The 17,918-nt window shown below is 44.6% G+C and overlaps 1 protein-coding gene across 1 annotated transcript; it reads right to left on the reverse strand.

Moving 5' to 3' along the window:
• Positions 1–105: 105 nt before the first annotated feature.
• Positions 106–11,129, reverse strand: slc22a21 (solute carrier family 22 member 21; the record flags this gene model as incomplete). The annotated part of the gene is made up of 10 exons (XM_084178969.1): positions 106–175; positions 657–792; positions 1,812–1,994; positions 2,254–2,468; positions 3,952–4,049; positions 8,566–8,692; positions 8,938–9,109; positions 9,260–9,414; positions 9,825–9,928; positions 10,731–11,129. The coding sequence occupies 10 exons, from the start codon at positions 11,127–11,129 to the stop codon at positions 106–108; spliced, it is 1,659 nt and encodes a 552-aa protein (XP_084035095.1).
• Between the last annotated feature and the right edge of the window lie 6,789 nt (positions 11,130–17,918).

Consider the following 17,918-nt stretch of genomic DNA (forward strand, 5'->3'; position numbering starts at 1 on the left):
TATATAAAATGCATACAAAAAGTGTGTTTATAAGCATCTTGGTTAGTAACGCAACGTGGCAATACAAATTCATGTTGAAGGAACAACAGAGGTGTTCAGTAGCTGTCACAAAGTATCGGACACATCTTCCTCTCCTGTAGTTTGGCTCAGTTTATACACTGCTCTCTTTTTCCATCTGAGGGAAAGGCAAAAAATAGACCATTGACATATCAGACATGCAGCATCATCTCACAAACATAATCTCTGCAAGTGTGTGATTCTGGTTTCAAGTAAGCTTCAAAGAGTGGTTGGTTGTTGATAAACAAAGTTGATAAATGCTTTTCCCATTCAATAAGTTTTGGGTTCAAACTTCTTGAATATAAACTGTTAAATATGAAACATGAAATATTTCCACCTGTACAATTGTAGAGCTCATGTATTATAACATCGGTGCCTTTTTGAACCAGCTGGGTTGTGTCCCTAGACACCAACGAACAAAACGTGGAGGGACTACCTGAATCTGTCAAATAAGACTCTCGTTTTCGTTTTCCATTGCAAAAGGTTTTGCTACGGTGTGCACTAATGAATATGACCCTGTTGTCCCTGTGGCACTGTTACAATACCATGCCAGCAGAGAGCAGCACACATAAAGCAGCTTTGGTGTTATATGGCCTTACCCTGGGAAGGTCTGCATGTGAGTGATGGCGTCTGGAAGAGGCATACGATGGCTCTCGGGCAGCAGGAGGCTAAGCAACCCAGACAGAGCTGTAAGACTCCCCATTAGAATGTATGGCAGGGACTTGGAATAGCCTCCTGTGTCACAGACAGCAGCAATACATGAGAGAGTGGAAAACATTGTTTTCAATTAGATCAGCTCAAAACAATGCAATGAACAAAAGGTGAAGAGACTTAAGAGTGTTTTATGCTGTGCTTCTGCTTGTATGTCTGTCAGAGGAGGCTGGTGGGAGGAGCTATAGGAGGATGTGCTCATTGTAATGGCTGGAATGGAATAAATATAACGGTATCAAACAGATCAAACATTTGGAAACAAAATGTTTGACTCCATTACATTAATTGCATTCCAGTCATTACAATGAGCCCGTCCTCCTATAGCTGCTTCCACCAGCCTCCGCTGATGTCTGGATGCATAAATCACTTGGTTTGACTGCGTTTAAGAAGTTTGATCAAGACTGGATACAGTAAGGAGCAAATGTAAGAAGGTAAGAGGAAGCCCCAGTTGCCAGAGAGACAGGGGTGGTGGAGGGGTTCCAAACTCGTACAGGTTGGACAGGACAGGAGGTGGCAGAATAGACAGAGCCATCACACACATCTGACTAACGGGAGGGGAATGTGTGTCTACCCAACAGACAGAGAGGACAGGGGAGAGAGGAGAGGCGTTGATAGGATAGCACTATATTCTTTACTACTAACTATTTTCTATTTATTGAGAAACTACATGGTAACAAGCGGTACTTGTGTTTGTTCCTCATTTTCCTATTTATCGAGAAACTACACGGTTCAAGCAGTATGGAAAAGTCAATTAGTTTAAGTGGCTTGCTGTTATACTTGCTGTTGTTCATTACACGAGACTGAGCCCCATAGTTCATTTCTAGCTACTATACGTAATTACACATTTTTCCATGTAGTTTCTGAGAAAATACTAAGTTAAAAGGTGTACTGTTTTGCACGTCCTAAACTTCAGAATGACAGATAGGCTAAACAATAACAAAGAGATAAAGGGATGATAGGCCCGCACACAAAATATTGCTGCTCCGCAGTGCTTCCATGTACGGACCTCTCTTTCCTTTAGCTTAGTTTTGAGTCCTACCCACCCAGATATATGAAGTATGGGGCAGAGATGCTCCCCACTCTGGAGGCCATGGAGCAGGCCCCTATGGCTGTGTTCCTCACGACAGTGGGGTAGAGCTCAGCCGTGTAGGCGTACACAATTGAAAAAGCTGCAGTCACACCAAACTTCCCCAGCATCTCTAGTGCAGTGGACACAGAGCTCAGATCTGCCAAGGACACAGCAATGGAGGGCCAATGGAGGTCATGTCATAGATTCTTATAGAAGGGTTCATTTGTTATTGAAATATATTATATACCTGAAATCTTGTCACCATTCTATGCCATCAATTGTCCGTTTTCAAACTCAATATTGTTGATTCACTCTGGTTTTTATCTGCATGTCTATATTCACTTTTCTCTCCGTTATTAGGGTGATTTGATAACAGAATGTCTTTATGAATACCTCCATCTTTGTTTGAGTCTTACTTGGTGGTATGAGGTTTATGAAGAGCAGCACCACCCCACCCAGAAACAGAGTGGAGAAGAGACACAGGCGCCGGGGGCAGCAGCGGAACATGAGCCAGGCCATGGTATAGGCAGGGACCTCAATGGCAGCCGACAGAAAACAGTTCAGATAGGAGCTCCCGGCCAGGTTGGACGTGTTCAGTGACAAGGCAAAGTACCCGATGGACAGAATGGTCCTGAGGAGACAAACATGGGTTGCGTCCATCATTGTTTGAGTCCCAAACGGCACCCAATTCCCAGTATAGTGCACTACTTTTGACCAGGGCCCGTAGACATGGCTTTTTGAAGTGACAATCAGCACACACAGTACTGTACCATGCTGGTGCAGGGAATGAAACCCTCTGTCATAATGGTGCAGGGAATGAAACCCTCTGTCATAATGGTGCAGGGAATGAAACCCTCTGTCATAATGGTGCAGGGAATGAAACCCTCTGTCATAATGGTGCAGGGAATGAAACCCTCTGTCATAATGGTGCAGGGAATGAAACCCTCTGTCATAATGGTGCAGGGAAGGAAACCCTCTGTCATAATGGTGCAGGGAATGAAACCCTCTGTCATAATGGTGCAGGGAATGAAACCCTCTGTCATAATGGTGCAGGGAATGAAACCCTCTGTCATAATGGTGCAGGGAATGAAACCCTCTGTCATAATGGTGCAGGGAAGGAAACCCTCTGTCATAATGGTGCAGGGAAGGAAACCCTCTGTCATAATGGTGCAGGGAAGGAAACACTCTGTCATAATGGTGCAGGGAATGAAACCCTCTGTCATAATGGTGCAGGGAAGGAAACCCTCTGTCATAATGGTGCAGGGAATGAAACCCTCTGTCATAATGGTGCAGGGAAGGAAACCCTCTGTCATAATGGTGCAGGGAATGAAACCCTCTGTCATAATGGTGCAGGGAATGAAACCCTCTGTCATAATGGTGCAGGGAATGAAACCCTCTGTCATAATGGTGCAGGGAATGAAACCCTCTGTCATAATGGTGCAGGGAATGAAACCCTCTGTCATAATGGTGCAGGGAATGAAACCCTCTGTCATAATGGTGCAGGGAATGAAACCCTCTGTCATAATGGTGCAGGGAATGAAACCCTCTGTCATAATGGTGCAGGGAAGGAAACCCTCTGTCATAATGGTGCAGGGAATGAAACCCTCTGTCATAATGGTGCAGGGAAGGAAACCCTCTGTCATAATGGTGCAGGGAATGAAACCCTCTGGCATAATGGTGCAGGGAATGAAACCCTCTGTCATAATGGTGCAGGGAATGAAACCCTCTGTCATAATGGTGCAGGGAAGGAAACCCTCTGTCATAATGGTGCAGGGAATGAAACCCTCTGTCATAATGGTGCAGGGAAGGAAACCCTCTGTCATAATGGTGCAGGGAAGGAAAGCAACAATTCAAGCACCATTGTTTAGCTCCTCATACAAGAAGTCTGACTGAAGAAGGCATTTATTTGGTCAACCGAAACATCAACCAAATAAATGACCCTTAGGTAGCAGAATCTGTGTGGGAGTAATTATTGTATGAGGATGGAAACCAAGATGGGCGTTAAAAATGCAGTTACATAAGCATATGTGACCCCATATCTGGGTTTATGGGGCAGATGAGTTTTGTGTTTGTTATTGGCGATGCAGGGTGTCGGGGGAACGGACAAGACTCACCAGACCAACCACAGCGTGATGGACACCCAGCGGATGTTGCTGGACCTCACCAGATCACAGATGTTGTGGGCCACCAACTTCCCAGCCTTGGGCTCTATCTGCAGTGCAATAAAGCACACGTCACAACAGGCATGCTTGATTCAACTTGTGCAATGCATTGACCTACAGGCTCAGCCATGAGTTTCAAAGGAGAGTTATACAAATTATGTCAACAATCATCCATCTGTGTGGACAGAGATGAAGTAGGATGGGGATGAGAAATAGGAAGGGCCCTTTCTATTACAGAACAAGTTGACAGCTCATATGTCAGGTAGACTAACCTGGCTTGGATAAAGCAACTGAATAAAAATATAAACGCAACATGTAAAGTGTTGGTCCCATGTTTCATGAGCTGAAATAAAAGATCCCAGAAATGTTCAATACGCACAAAAAGCTTATTTCTCACAAATTCTGTGCACAAATTTGTTTACATCCCTGTTAGTGAGCATTTCTCCTTTGCCAAGATAATCCATCCACCTGACAGGTGTGGTATATCAAGAAGCTGATTAAAAAGCATGATCATTACCTTGTGCTGGGGACAGTAAAAGGACACTCTAAAATGTGCAGTTTTGTCACACAACACAATGCCACAGTTTTGAGGTAGCATGCAATTGGCATGCTGACTGCAGGACTGTCCACCAGAGCTGTTGCCAGAGAATTGAATGTTCATTTATCTACCATAAGCCGCCTCCAACGTCGTTTTAGAGAAATTGACAGTACATCCAACCAGCATCACAACCCCAGACCACGTGTAACCATGCCAGCCCAGGACCTCCACATCCGGCTTCCTCACCTGTGGGGGAAAACTTATTCTGATTGGCTGGGCCTGGCTCCCAAGTGGGTGGGCCTATGCCCTCCCAGGCCCACCCATGGCTGAGCCCCTGCCCAGTCATGTGAAATCCATAGATTAGTGCCTAATTAATTTATTTAAATTGACTGATTTCCTTATATGAACTGTAACGCAGTAAAATCGTTGAAATTGTTGCATGTTGCGTTTATATTTTTGTTCATTATCTCAAAGCAAGTGACAACCACTGTGATCATCTTATGGACCACAACCTCCACAAGTAAGGGTAATTCATAATGTTGTAGGCTTAAATGACAGCATGGCACATTGAGAAGTGAAGGAGATGAGCAAACACACATAACACAAGTTAAAGCCTGGAGGTCATTTTACGGGTCATGTACACCAAAGCAGGTCAAACACACTGGATTGTATTCATAAAGAATCTTAGAGTAGGAGTGCTGATCTAGGATCAGGTCCCTGTGTCCATTAAATATGATCAGTACCTGTACTCTGAGACGCTTTATGAATAAAGGCCTTTTTCTTACAACTCCCAGGACTAAAACTTCAGAGAAAAGTAGTAGCTACACTACCAGTCATAAGTTTGGACACACCTACTCATTCAAGGGTTTTCAAGGGTTATTTTTTTTACTATTTTTTACATTGTAGAATAATAGTGAAGACATCAAAACTATGAAATAACATATATAGAATCATGTAGTAATCAAAAAAGTGTTAAACAAATCAAAATATATTTTCTATTTGAGATTCTTCAAATAGCCACCCTTTGCCTTGATGACAGCTTTGCACACTCTTGGCATTCTCTCAACCAGCTTCACCTGGAATGCTTTTCCAACAGTCTTGAAGGAGTTCCCACATATGCTGAGCACTTGTTGGCTGTTTTTCCTTCACTCTGCCGTCCGACTTATCCCAAACAATCTCAATTGGGTTGAGGTTGGGGGATTGTGGAGGCCAGGTCATCTGATGCAGCACTCCATCACTCTCCTTCTTGGTCAAATAGCCCTTACACAGCCTGGAGGTGTGTTGGGTCATTGTCCTGTTGAAAAACAAATGATAGTCCCACTAAGCCTCGTAAAACTGACTATCCTACCGATCCTTGACTTCGGCGATGTCATTTACAAAATAGCCTCCAGCAAATTGGATGTAGTCTATCACAGTGCCATCCGTTTTGTCTCCAAAGCCCCATATACTACCCACCACTGTGACCTGTACGCTCTTGTTGGCTGGTCCTCACTACATATTCGTCGCCAAACCCACTGGCTCCAGGCCATCTATAAATCACTGCTAGGCAAATCCCCGCCTTATCTTAGCTCATTGGTCACCATAGCAACACCCACCCGTAGTATGCGCTCCAGCAGGTATATCTCACTGGTCATCCCCAAAGCTAACACCTCCTTTGGCCGCCATTCCTTCCAGTTCTCTGCTGCCAATGACTGGAACAAATTGCAAAAATCTCTGAAGCTGGAGACACTTATCTCCCTCACTAACTTTAAGCATCAGTTGTCAGAGCACCTTACCGATCACTGCACCTGTACACAGCCCATCTGAAATTAGCCCGCCCAACTACCTCATCCCTATATTGTTATTTATTTTGCTCATTTGCACCCCAGTATCTCTATTTGCACATCATCTCTTGCACATCTATCATTCCAGTGTTAATACTAATTGTAATTATTTTGCACTATAGCCTATTTATTGCCTTACCTCCATAACTTGCTACATTTGCACACACTGTATATATATTTTCTGTTGTATTTTTGACTTTATGTTTTGTTTTACCCCATATGTAACTCTGTGTTGTTGTTTTTATCGCACTGCTTTGCTTTATCTTGGCCAGGTCGCAGTTGTAAATGAGAACTTGTTCTCAACTGGCTTACCTGGTTAAATAAAGGTGAAATAAAATAAAATAAAAAGCCCAAACCAGATGGATGGCGTATCGCTGCAGAATGCTGTGGTAGCCATGCTGGTTAAGTATGCCTTGAATTCTAAATAAATCACAGACAGTGTCACCAGCAAAGCACCCCCACACCATAACACCTCCTCCTCCATGCTTTACGGTGGGAACTACACATGCAGAGATCATCCATTCACCCACACCACGTTGCACAAAGACACGGCGGTTTGAACCAAAAATCCACCAGTCTAATGTCCATTGCTCGTGTTTCTTGGCCCAAGCAGGTCTCTTCTTATTATTGGTGTCCTTTAGTAGTGGTTTCTTTCAGCAATTCAACCATGAAGGCCTGATTCACACAGTCCCCTCTGAACAGTTGATGTTGAGATATGTCTGTTACTTGAACTCTGTGAAGCATATATTTGGGCTGCAATTTCTGAGGCTGGTAACTCTAATGAACTTATCCTCTGCAGCAGAGGTGACTCTGGGTCTTCCATTCCGGTGGCGGTCCTCATGAGAGCCAGTTTCATCATAGCGCTTGATTGTTTTTGTGACTACACTTGAAGAAACTTTCAAAGTTCTTTAAATGGTCCATATTGACTGACCTTCATGTCTTAAAGTAATGATGGACTGTCATTTCTCTTTGCTTATTTGAGCTGTTCTTGCCATAATATGGACTTGGTCTTTTACCAAATAGGGCTATTTTCTTTATACCCTCCCTACCTCGTCACAACACAACTGATTGGCTCAAACGCATTAAGAAGGAAATATATTCCACAAATTAACTTTTAACAAGGCACACCTGTTAATTGAAATGCATTCCAGGTGACTACCTCATGAAGCTGGTTGAGAATGCCAAGAGTGTGCTGTCATCAAGGCAAAGGGTGGCTATTTGAAGAATCTCAAATATAAAATATATTTTGATTTGTTTAACACTTTTGGTTACTACATGATTCCATATATGTTATTTCATAGTTTTGATGTCTTCACTATTATTCTACAATGTAAAAAAATAGTAAAAAATAAAGAAAAACCTTGAATGAGTAGGTGTGTCCAAACTTTGACTGGTAGTGTACCTGTAGGCCTGCAATACCCTGCATGATACCTCCGGAAAAGGTTAGAAACTCAGAAACAAAAGCTTGAGAAGCCTTGACTGGACTTGTTGAGTTCACAGTGAGTTCACAGTGAGAAGCCTTGACTGGACTAGTCGAGTTCACAGTGAGAAGCCTTGACTGGACTAGTCGAGTTCTCAGTGAGATTAGTAAACAGCCAGACAGACATTCCTAACACCATGGGATTCTCTTCCTTATTGCCATGTTGTTGGGTTTTTTCCTATCAGTAGGCTGCTAATAATAATAAATCACACAATTGGAGAGAGATGAATTAACAAGCAGCGGAGCAATTCCAATTACATAAGCGTGTTTGTTGCCAGGGTGAAACTTGGCACGGTCCATAAGCTGTCATCATGGCGGTTTATGTGAGTTCACATGTAAGTGATTTGAAGTGACCTGTGAACTAGAGTGTTTCAAGTCCTTTTTTATCATGAAATTACTTATTTTTACCTACACAGGACGCTGAAAAACTCAAGATTGTAAGAATTAAAGCTAAAGGGGAAGAACCACAGCAGTGTACCAATGAAATAGAAGCTAGACAAACATCTTTGGATTAAGGCAAACAAACAACTTGTCCAAAAACAAAATTACCTTTTTGTGTCTGAGAGGATTTGATGTGATCAATATGGAAAGAAATCCACCTAATCTAGAGAGTATGGTGAGGCTATAGCCATTTTGTTATTACCTACACAATCTTTTCAGATCTCCAGTATGTGCATAATGGTACAAGCTAAAGGTTGATCTGGGATTGGGAGTGAAGAAATCACCTGTACAGGCCGGAAGATGACCTCTGGTGCTGTGACTCTGTTCCTCCTGGCAGCGTCTCTCAGTATGGCCTCAGCCTCCTGCACTCTTCCCTGAGAGAGCAGCCATCTGGGAGACTCTGGGATGAACCTGCAACATCACAAAACAGAACCAGGTTCATATCAAAGCTATCCTGGTCCCAGATCTGTTTCTGCTCTTGCAAACTCCATTGCTGTCATTGTCAAGGCCCAAAATAATTGGCATGACAATTAGTGACATGGAGTTAGGATGATAGCACAGACAGACTGGGACTCATGCTATATCAGAGTCAAGTAATTGGATGGGCTTTAGGGAAGGATTGAATAGACTGCATACAGTATGTTACACACACCTACCACCAAAAAGGGATATAGAGGAACCCTGGGAGGGTGAGGGCTAGCATCAGCATCCTCCAGTCTCTGATGAAGAAGGCCACTGCTGGGAGGAGCGTGTAGCCGATGGTGTAGAAAATACAAACTCCAAGAGTGGAGTAGATTATCCGTTTGGATGGAGATAACATTTCAGTTCCTATAGATGAGAATAATTTTAAAATGTATGAAAAATTAAATGGTGCATCGGGCTTAAGGAAAACATTGTGCACATCAAACACCAGTAACAACTGTGTAATAATGACATTGGATAAATGAATGAATGAATGATCAAGATAAATAAAGATACCTAGCACAAATGCAGCCACATAATTTGAGATTTGCCCCATCCCGACAACAAAGAATAAGGCACAGAATAAAACCCAGGATGGAGAGAAGACTTGGATAAATGTGAACACAGTCTGGACCCCCATGGTGGCAAAGAGAACTATTTTCCTCCCAAACCTGAGAGAAATAAAAGATAGGTTGAAATCATCCACATGCAGATTTTTTGTAGGCTTTTCCTAAACATCTTCAATCAGATTAAGAATTCTAAATGATCCTCCAACAAAGTAAGAATATAAAATGTTCTTATGGGACACTGTCTAACAGTTTTCTGCGCGTACTGCTAAAACTTGTTATATGGGCAATATCTCTAAGAACATTATGAAAAACAGAAAAATACGTATAGCCATGCATCCCAACTAAAGAGGACAGCAAAGCTAAACATGTGACATAGGGTTTGTTCCAAATGCCACCCTATTCCCTATATAGTGTACTCCTTTTTGAACAGAGCCCTATGGGCCCTGGTCAAAATAGTGCACACTATGTAGGGAAAAGGGTGCCATTTGGGACTCCGCCAGGCCATCCATTACCTGTCAGAGAGCTGCCCAGAGAGGAAGGAGCCAGTGAAGACACCACAGAAGAACACAGAAGAGGTCAATGGGTTCTTCCACTTATCAGCACACACCAGGTCCCACTACACTCACACAAACAAACACAGAGAGAGAGAGAGAGAGAGAGAGAGAGAGAGAGAGAGAGAGAGAGAGAGCGCATTAGGCCAATAAAATGAATGCATTATGGGATAATGAATGATGGGCAAAATCATTTCTTAACAGAACAAACAACATTAACAACCATTGGGCTAAATCATAAAAAAGAACATGGGGTGAGAAGTTTGGGAAGATCAGATGAATAGGTTTTGTTAAAATTGTTGTCATTTGTCGTCAGGGATTATTGGTAGGCTATACGTTTACATTACTCATCTAGGCCTACTGTGGACCACATGGAGGACGCCTGTTTATCTGAGATCAATAGCCTTTTGTGAAGCAGCCAACCGCAAACATTTCAGAACGTGAGCTCATCGTATAGCTTATGCAATATGCAGTAGGAACCCGTATTGTGAATAGCCTACAATACCAAACGTTGATGATGGAATATGCTACCAACTGTGCAGTGCTGCATAAGTTAACACTTTTTTCAATGCATGTGATGTCCAAGATGCTAAATATTTAAATAAGTTGCCACAGTATAGCTACAAAATGACAGTGGAAGCAATGCAACAATGTTTCACTCGATGCAACAACGTTTTACTCCCATAAAAATTTGCCCCAGTATTGCTACAAAATGAGTGGAAGCAATGCAACAATGTTTCACTCGCTGCAACAATGTTTTACTTCCATTAAAAAAATACATTGTATCCAGACAGACAACCCGCATGAAACAAAAACCACACCCGATGTAACGGTCGCAAAGAGTGGATGCGCACAATCTCATCATACCTCGGACACAATAGTTGAGATGTACGTCCCTTGATCGTATTCCCAGCCATCCAAACAGGTCTCGTGTTGTATTTCGGAAACATTGACATCGATCCCTGGGACATAACCTTTTTCTGAGAAACTCTTTATGACATCGAGTTTGTATCTGGTGCATTTACTGAGCACAACAGTCCCGCTTTCCTCCTCCAAAGGAATACTGTGATTTCTCCATTCGTCAGTAATGTTCGCATTTGCCGGTATGAGGCAATGGTGGGATGGTGTATCACCGATGAACACAATAGACATACCTGTAAAGCCGTTAGGGATGATACTCAAACATAAGAGAAAGAACACCATCTGTTGGAAAGGTCCCCATTCTCCAAGAAAGGCAGTGTTATCCTCATAGTCAGTCTCAGTCATTATAAAGATTGGAAGTGCGTTATTAGGGTGGCCCCGTGGAGAAAACAGCTCGTCCTTTATAGGGGGAGTAATTCGGGGTTGGAGTACTTCACATGTGAACCCTAACGTCAAAAGACATATGACCCCGTTATTTATCAAGGCTCACTTGTTCTCTCACCGTGGTTCTCCTGGGACTTAGCTGTTGGTTTCATTTTGCATCAGCTAAATCTAGCAACTTTAAGAGGGTAGGTAAATCTAGAACACACTCAGAGTCTAATAATACAGGCAAATGTGTATTTACACATAATGCATTTTCACAGAGATATCATTGCATTCATAACTCTAAATAGTTATGATAAGACCTCCCCAGGTTGTGAACATAAATATCATTATTTTGGAGATTGTAAGAGCTGCTATATGGTGTATCTCGAACATAATCTGAGTAACTACACTCTAAAAAGAAAAGGTTCCTGGAGTATCCTTTAGGGGTTCTTCAAATTGAAACTGTGGGGGAACCTCTATTAGTTATTTGAATAACCCTTTAAAAGTGTTATTTAAAGAACCCCTTTAATGGATCCTCAAAGAACCTTTTGAAGAACCTTTTGGGGTAAATTTTTTAACTACCCCCTCCCCTATTATTATTTACAATAATATTACGCATAACAATAACAACAATAACACACTATTGTAGTTAGTGTTTATTATGATTTTAGTGGCATAGCAGAATAAAAAAATCCAAATATAAGGTAAATGCCCAGCAGGGCCCCAAGTATAATGGGTATATCCTCTGGCGTGTTGATGTTGATGTGTTGATGTTCTCCGTATTCAAAGCCAGAATGATTTTGCAGTGCATGGTGATCGAACAGGTTTCATGTTATATTCATCAGAGGTGTGGGGAGGGTGAAGTCTGAGAATCCCCAAAATTGTAATTATACAGATGATTAACAAAACATGCACACAACAGTATTCATACCTTGGTTTCTGTGGTAAATGTGAATGAAAAAAACTGTTTTGATAATTGTTTTCATACACGTACCTTGTCCATAATGTAGAGGCCTATGGGATATTCATTGAAGAGGTAAGGGAGGAGGATGGTAAATGTGATCTGCGTAACATACCAACACCAAGTTATGTCGCACATGCAGCTAACAAAAACATATGGAAATGTCTGCTCTACCCAAAATTACAACCAAATAATTGCAGCCTTACCGCAAAAGTGGAAGAGGAAAGTTGAAGGGGGAGAAAGTAAGGAACTTGTCTGTCGGCCTTGCATTAAAGAACATAATTGGTTAAGGAAAACTGTGATAAATAAAAAAGTATATCAGTTTCACTTAAGGACCAAAGGATTGACAGCCGTCCCATATAGATTGCAAAATAGTTGGGAAGAGATCTTTGACGTACCGATCCCATGGCATAGTGTTTATGAACTGACACGCAAAACGACACCGGATTCAAAAATTAGAATCTTTCAATTTAAATTATTATATAAAATTCTTGCTACCAATAGAATGTTATTTATATGGGGGATACAATCTTCCCAGCTCTGCAGATTTTGCTGTGAAGAGATAGAATCATTAGATCATTTGTTTTGGTTCTGTCCATTTGTAGCTTGTTTTTGGACACAGGTCCAGGAATGGCTAAAGGATTGCAATATTTACCTGGAACTAACCTTGCAGATAGCATTACTGGGTGATCTGAAAAGTCATAGTCAATCAATCAATAATATAATAATACTTTTAGCAAAAATGTTTATTTTTAATTCACAATCTGTAGAAGCAATGAGAATAGAAAGGTTCAGAACTTTTGTAAAACATCACAGTACGGTTGAAATATATATGGCAAATAGAAATCCTATATGGATGGTGTTAAGAGATAGATGGGAGGTATTGAATAGAGTTGAAGGATGGGACTAATAACAAATAACAACAAATAATAACAAAGATAGCTAATAATGTAAGCATACTGTGTCCATAATAAGTATATAGGTTGTATGTTGGGAGCTTTTGGGAAAGAGCACAGTTAGAAAGATATGGCATTTAGAAGCAAACCGGATGGACATCATGAAAATGATCGGAGAGGTTGAGAGTAGAAGAAGTTCAGGAGCAAAAAAATAAATAAATATATATATATATATATATATATAATTATTGTAAAATTAACTCTGTCCATAAGGTGTAGATAGTAAGTATAGACCGGAAGTAGAGGCCTGGGCGTTGTTGTTCACTAATTTACTCCAAGTAGGGAAAGGATGGTGGGGTTGAAAAGTAATAAATAAAGGGGAATATATATATAAAAAATAAAATAAAACATGGGGGATTGGAAGTGATGCAGACAATTACATTGATAGAAGATACAATCTATCTGCAATATTAAGCTGATCCATTCCCCCCGAATAAAAAATAATAATAATAATAATAATAAATATATATATATATATATATATATATATATATATAAAAAATATATAAAAAAAAAAAAAATTACATACCTTTGTATGCCTCCTCGTCTGTATACCTGCAGACACAGACACAAAAGTGAGCAGTTCAGTCATCTGTCTTTGTTGATTGATATTGTGATGAGTGGTGAAAGGAGTCAGGCGCAGGAGGGTAATCACCGAATACAGAGTTTATTCCTTCGTTGACACACAAATGCGCTCCAATAACGATCAACGAAACAGGCACAGGGGAAACCAACATCCCTGGATAAATACACTGTAACGGAATCCAATAATACATAAGCACAGGGGGAAAACTACCCTGTCAACTCAATGATATGAGTAGCTCCACCGAGCTACATACTCTCACAATTAACAATCACCCACAAGGACAAGGGGGCAGAGGGAACACTTATACACAGACTAATTAGGGGATAGGAACCAGGTGTGTGTGATTGACCCTGTGTAGCTCAGTTGGTAGAGCATGGCGTTTGCAACGCCAGGGTTGTGGGTTCGTTTCCCACGGGGGGCCTGTATGAAAATGTATGCACTCACTAAATGTAAGTCGCTCTGGATAAGAGCGTCTGCTAAATTACTAAAATGTAAAATTGACAAGACAAGACAATTGTGATGATGATTAGGGCGGCAGTGGTTAGTAAGCCGGTGACGACGAACGGCATAGCCTGCACGAACAAGGAGGGGAGGCAGCCTCGGCCGAAGTCGTGACAGTACCCCCCACCACTTGACGTTCAGCTCCAGCAGCGCGCCGACCCCACCCGAAACCTCGAATCCAGGATGGATCGGACAGAGTACGCCGGGGCCCCCTCGATGTCCAGAGGAGGTGGAGGAACCTCCCGCACCTCAGACTCCTGGAGCGGACCAACCACCACCGGCCTGAGGAGAGACACATGAAATGAGGGGTTAATACGGTAATCAGGGGGGAGTAACAACCTATACGTAACCTCGTTGATTTTCCTCAGGACTTTGAACGGTCCCACAAACCACGGGCTCAGCTTCCGGCAGGGCAGGTGGAGGGGCGTCTCCTCCGTCTCCTCCGCGCGCCGAAACCAGTCATCTACCGGTTGGTAACCTAAGACACACTGAAAGGGTGTTAGGTTAGTAGAGGAGTGGCGGAGAGAGTTCTGGGCATATTCTGCCCATGGCAAGAACACTGACCTCTCCCCCGGCCGGTCCTGGCAGCAGGAACCTACCCACATCCTGATTTACTCGTTCCACCTGCCCATTTGACTCGGGGTGGAACCCAGAGGTCAGGCTGACCGAGACCCCCAGATGTTCCATGAACGCCTCCCAAACCTTGGACGTGAACTGGGGACCTCGGTCGGACACTATATCCTCTGGCACCCCGTAGTGCCGGAAGACGTGAGTAAACAGGGCCTCCGCAGTCTGCGGAGACCGGGCAGAGGAAGGAGGCGTCAGGACTTGGAGAAGCGGTCCACAACGACTAGGATGGTGCTGTTACCTTAGGAGAGGGGAAGATCAGTCAGAAAATCAATGCTAAGGTGAGACCATGGTTGTTGTGGAACTGGTAACGGTTGTAGCTTACCCGCTGGGAGGTGCCTAGGTGCCTTACTCTGGGCGCACACCGAGCAGGAGGAGACGTACACCCTCACTTCCTTAGTCAAGGTAGGCCACCAGTACTTTCTGCTCAAGCAGCGCACTGTACAACCGATACCTGGGTGACCAGAGGAGGGTGACGTGTGTGCCTAGAAGATCAGACGATCACGGTCCATCCAGACGAGGAAAGGATGTTTCGCCCCTTCGAGCCAATGCCTCCACACGGTCAAAGCTCGGACAACAGCCAACAGCTCCCGATCACCAACGTCATAGTTCTGCTCCGCCGGGCTGAGCTTCTTCGAGAAGAAGGCACAGGGGCGGAGCTTGGGTGGCGTGCCCGAGCATTGGGACAGGACAGCGCCTATCCCTACCTTGGACGCATCCACCTCCACTACGAACGGTAGTGATGGATCGGGTTGGGCCAGTACCGGAGCTGAGGTGAACAGACCCCGCAGACTCCTGAAGGCCAGATCTGCCTCAGCAGACCAGCGGAGCCGGGACGGCCCACCCTTCAACAGGGACGTGATGGGAGCTGCGACCTTGCCAAAGCCCCGGATAATCCTTCGGTAGTAGTTGGCAAAGCCAAGGAATCACTGCACCTCCGTAACCGTGGTTGGAGTCAGCCAATTACGCATGGCTGAAAAGCGATCTCACTCCATCTCCACACCTGAGGTGGTAATGCGGTATCCGAGGAAGGAGATGGATTGCTGGAAAAACAAACACTTCTCTGCCTTAGCATAAAGGTCATTTTCCAACAGTCTGGCCAGGACTTTGCGAACCAGGGACACATGCTCGGCGCGAGTAGCGGAATACACCAGGATGTCATCGATGTAGACCACCACCACACCGCAACCAAGCATGTCCCGAAACACCTCGTTCACAAAGGACTGGAAGACGGATGGAGCATTCATCAAACTGTAGGGCATCACCAGGTATTCATAATGCCCGTGGTTGTGCTGAAGGCTGTCTTCCACTCATCCCCCTCCTGAACACGCACCAGGGATGTAGCTCAGTTGGTAGAGCATGGCGTTTGCAACGCCAGGGTTGTGGGTTTGTTTCCCACGGGGGGCCAGTATGAAAAAATAAAAAAATAATGTATGCACTCACTAACTGTAAGTTGCTCTGGATAAGAGCGTCTGCTAAATGACTCAAATGTAAATGTAAAATGTTGTACGCACTCCTGAGATCAAGCTTACTGAAGAAGCGCGCCCCATGCATTGACTCAATCACTGAAGGAATGAGGGGGAGAGGATAACTAAATCTAATCGTCTCCTTGTTCAGTGATCGATAATCAATGCACGGGCGCAGACCGCCGTCTTTCTTCATCACAAAGAAGAAACTCAAGGAGGCGGGTGAAGTGGAGGGACGTATATACCCCTGGCCCTGGGACTCGGCGACGTATGTTTCCATAGCCTCCGTTTCAGCCTGCGACAGGGGGTACACATGACTCCTGGGAGGTACAGCGTCTAACCGAAGGTCTATCGCGCAATCCCCCGCCCGATGAGGTGGTAATTTAGTCTCACGCGTCTTGGAAAACGCATGCGCCAAATCGAGGTATTTGAGGGGAATGCGCACGGTGGAGGTACCGTCTGGACTTTCCACCGTGGTTGCACCTACAGAAACATCTAGACACCTTCCCTGACACTCATGTGACCACCCTGTGAGAGCCCTCTGCGGCCATGAGAAGGTGGGGTTGTGGAGTGGTAGCCAAGGGATACCTAATACCACAGGGAAAGCAGGAGATTCAATAATCGAAAAAATAACCTGCTCACAATGAGTCTCCTGGGTGATAGTGACTTCCCTAACAAACCCGGACCCTAATGGTCGACTATCGAGTGCTCTGATGGGGAGTGGAATGGAGAGGGGAACCAATGAAATGCCTTGACGGTGTGCGAATGCCCTGTCCATAAAGTTCCCAGCTGCGCCTGAATCGACTAGCGCCTTACACTGGGGAACTACCATGTGATCGGGAAAGTGAATAGGTAGGGTACAGTGCGCAGTGATGCGTGAGTGCCCTGCCTGCCGCCTCCCGGCCCAAAAGAACGTTGACTACGACGTGTGGTGTACTGTCTCTTCGTGCCACCAGAGTGGCACTGTCGCTGGCCTCCTTCGCTCTCTCGGCCGGCGGCTCCACCCAGCTCCATCGGCTCGGGATCCGAGTTGTCCGGGGTGGAAACGGGCAGACCCCTACCAGGACGTCCTCTGGCTTCCAGCAGGTTGTCCAAACGAATGGCCATGTCCACCAGTTTATCGAAGGACAACATGGTGTCCTGGCAGGCTAGCTCCCGTCGGACGTCCTCCCGCAGATGGCACCGGAAATGGTCGATCAGGGCCCGCTCGTTCCACCCGGACCACGCTTCCAGCGTCCGAAACTCCAGCGCGAAGTCCTGTGCGGTCCTCGTCCCCTGCCTCAGGTGGACCAGCAGCTCACCCTCCTCTCGACCCTCGGGCAGGTGATCGAAGACCGCCCAAAAGAGGAGAGCGAACTCCCTGTAGTCCTCCAACGCATCTCCTCCTTCGTTCCACACCGCGTTGGCCCACTCCAGGGCTTTCCCACAGAGGCAGGAAATGAGGACGGACACCTTCTCCCGCTCCGATGGCGCCGGCCTGATGCTGGCGAAGGAAAGCTCCAATTGGAGGAGGAATCCCTGGCACAGTGCCGCCGTCCCATCAAACGCCCGTGGTCGGGAAATCTGGATCCCTCCGGGTGCTGGGTTGTAGATGGCTGGATCCGGTTGGCCAGCTGGTCTCGACAGATCGGGTCCTCTCCTCTCCAGGCGTTGGACGACCTGAAGAACCCG

The sequence above is a fragment of the Coregonus lavaretus genome, assembly GCF_964263955.1.
Source record: "Coregonus lavaretus genome assembly, chromosome: 15".
Taxonomy (NCBI): domain Eukaryota; kingdom Metazoa; phylum Chordata; class Actinopteri; order Salmoniformes; family Salmonidae; genus Coregonus; species Coregonus lavaretus.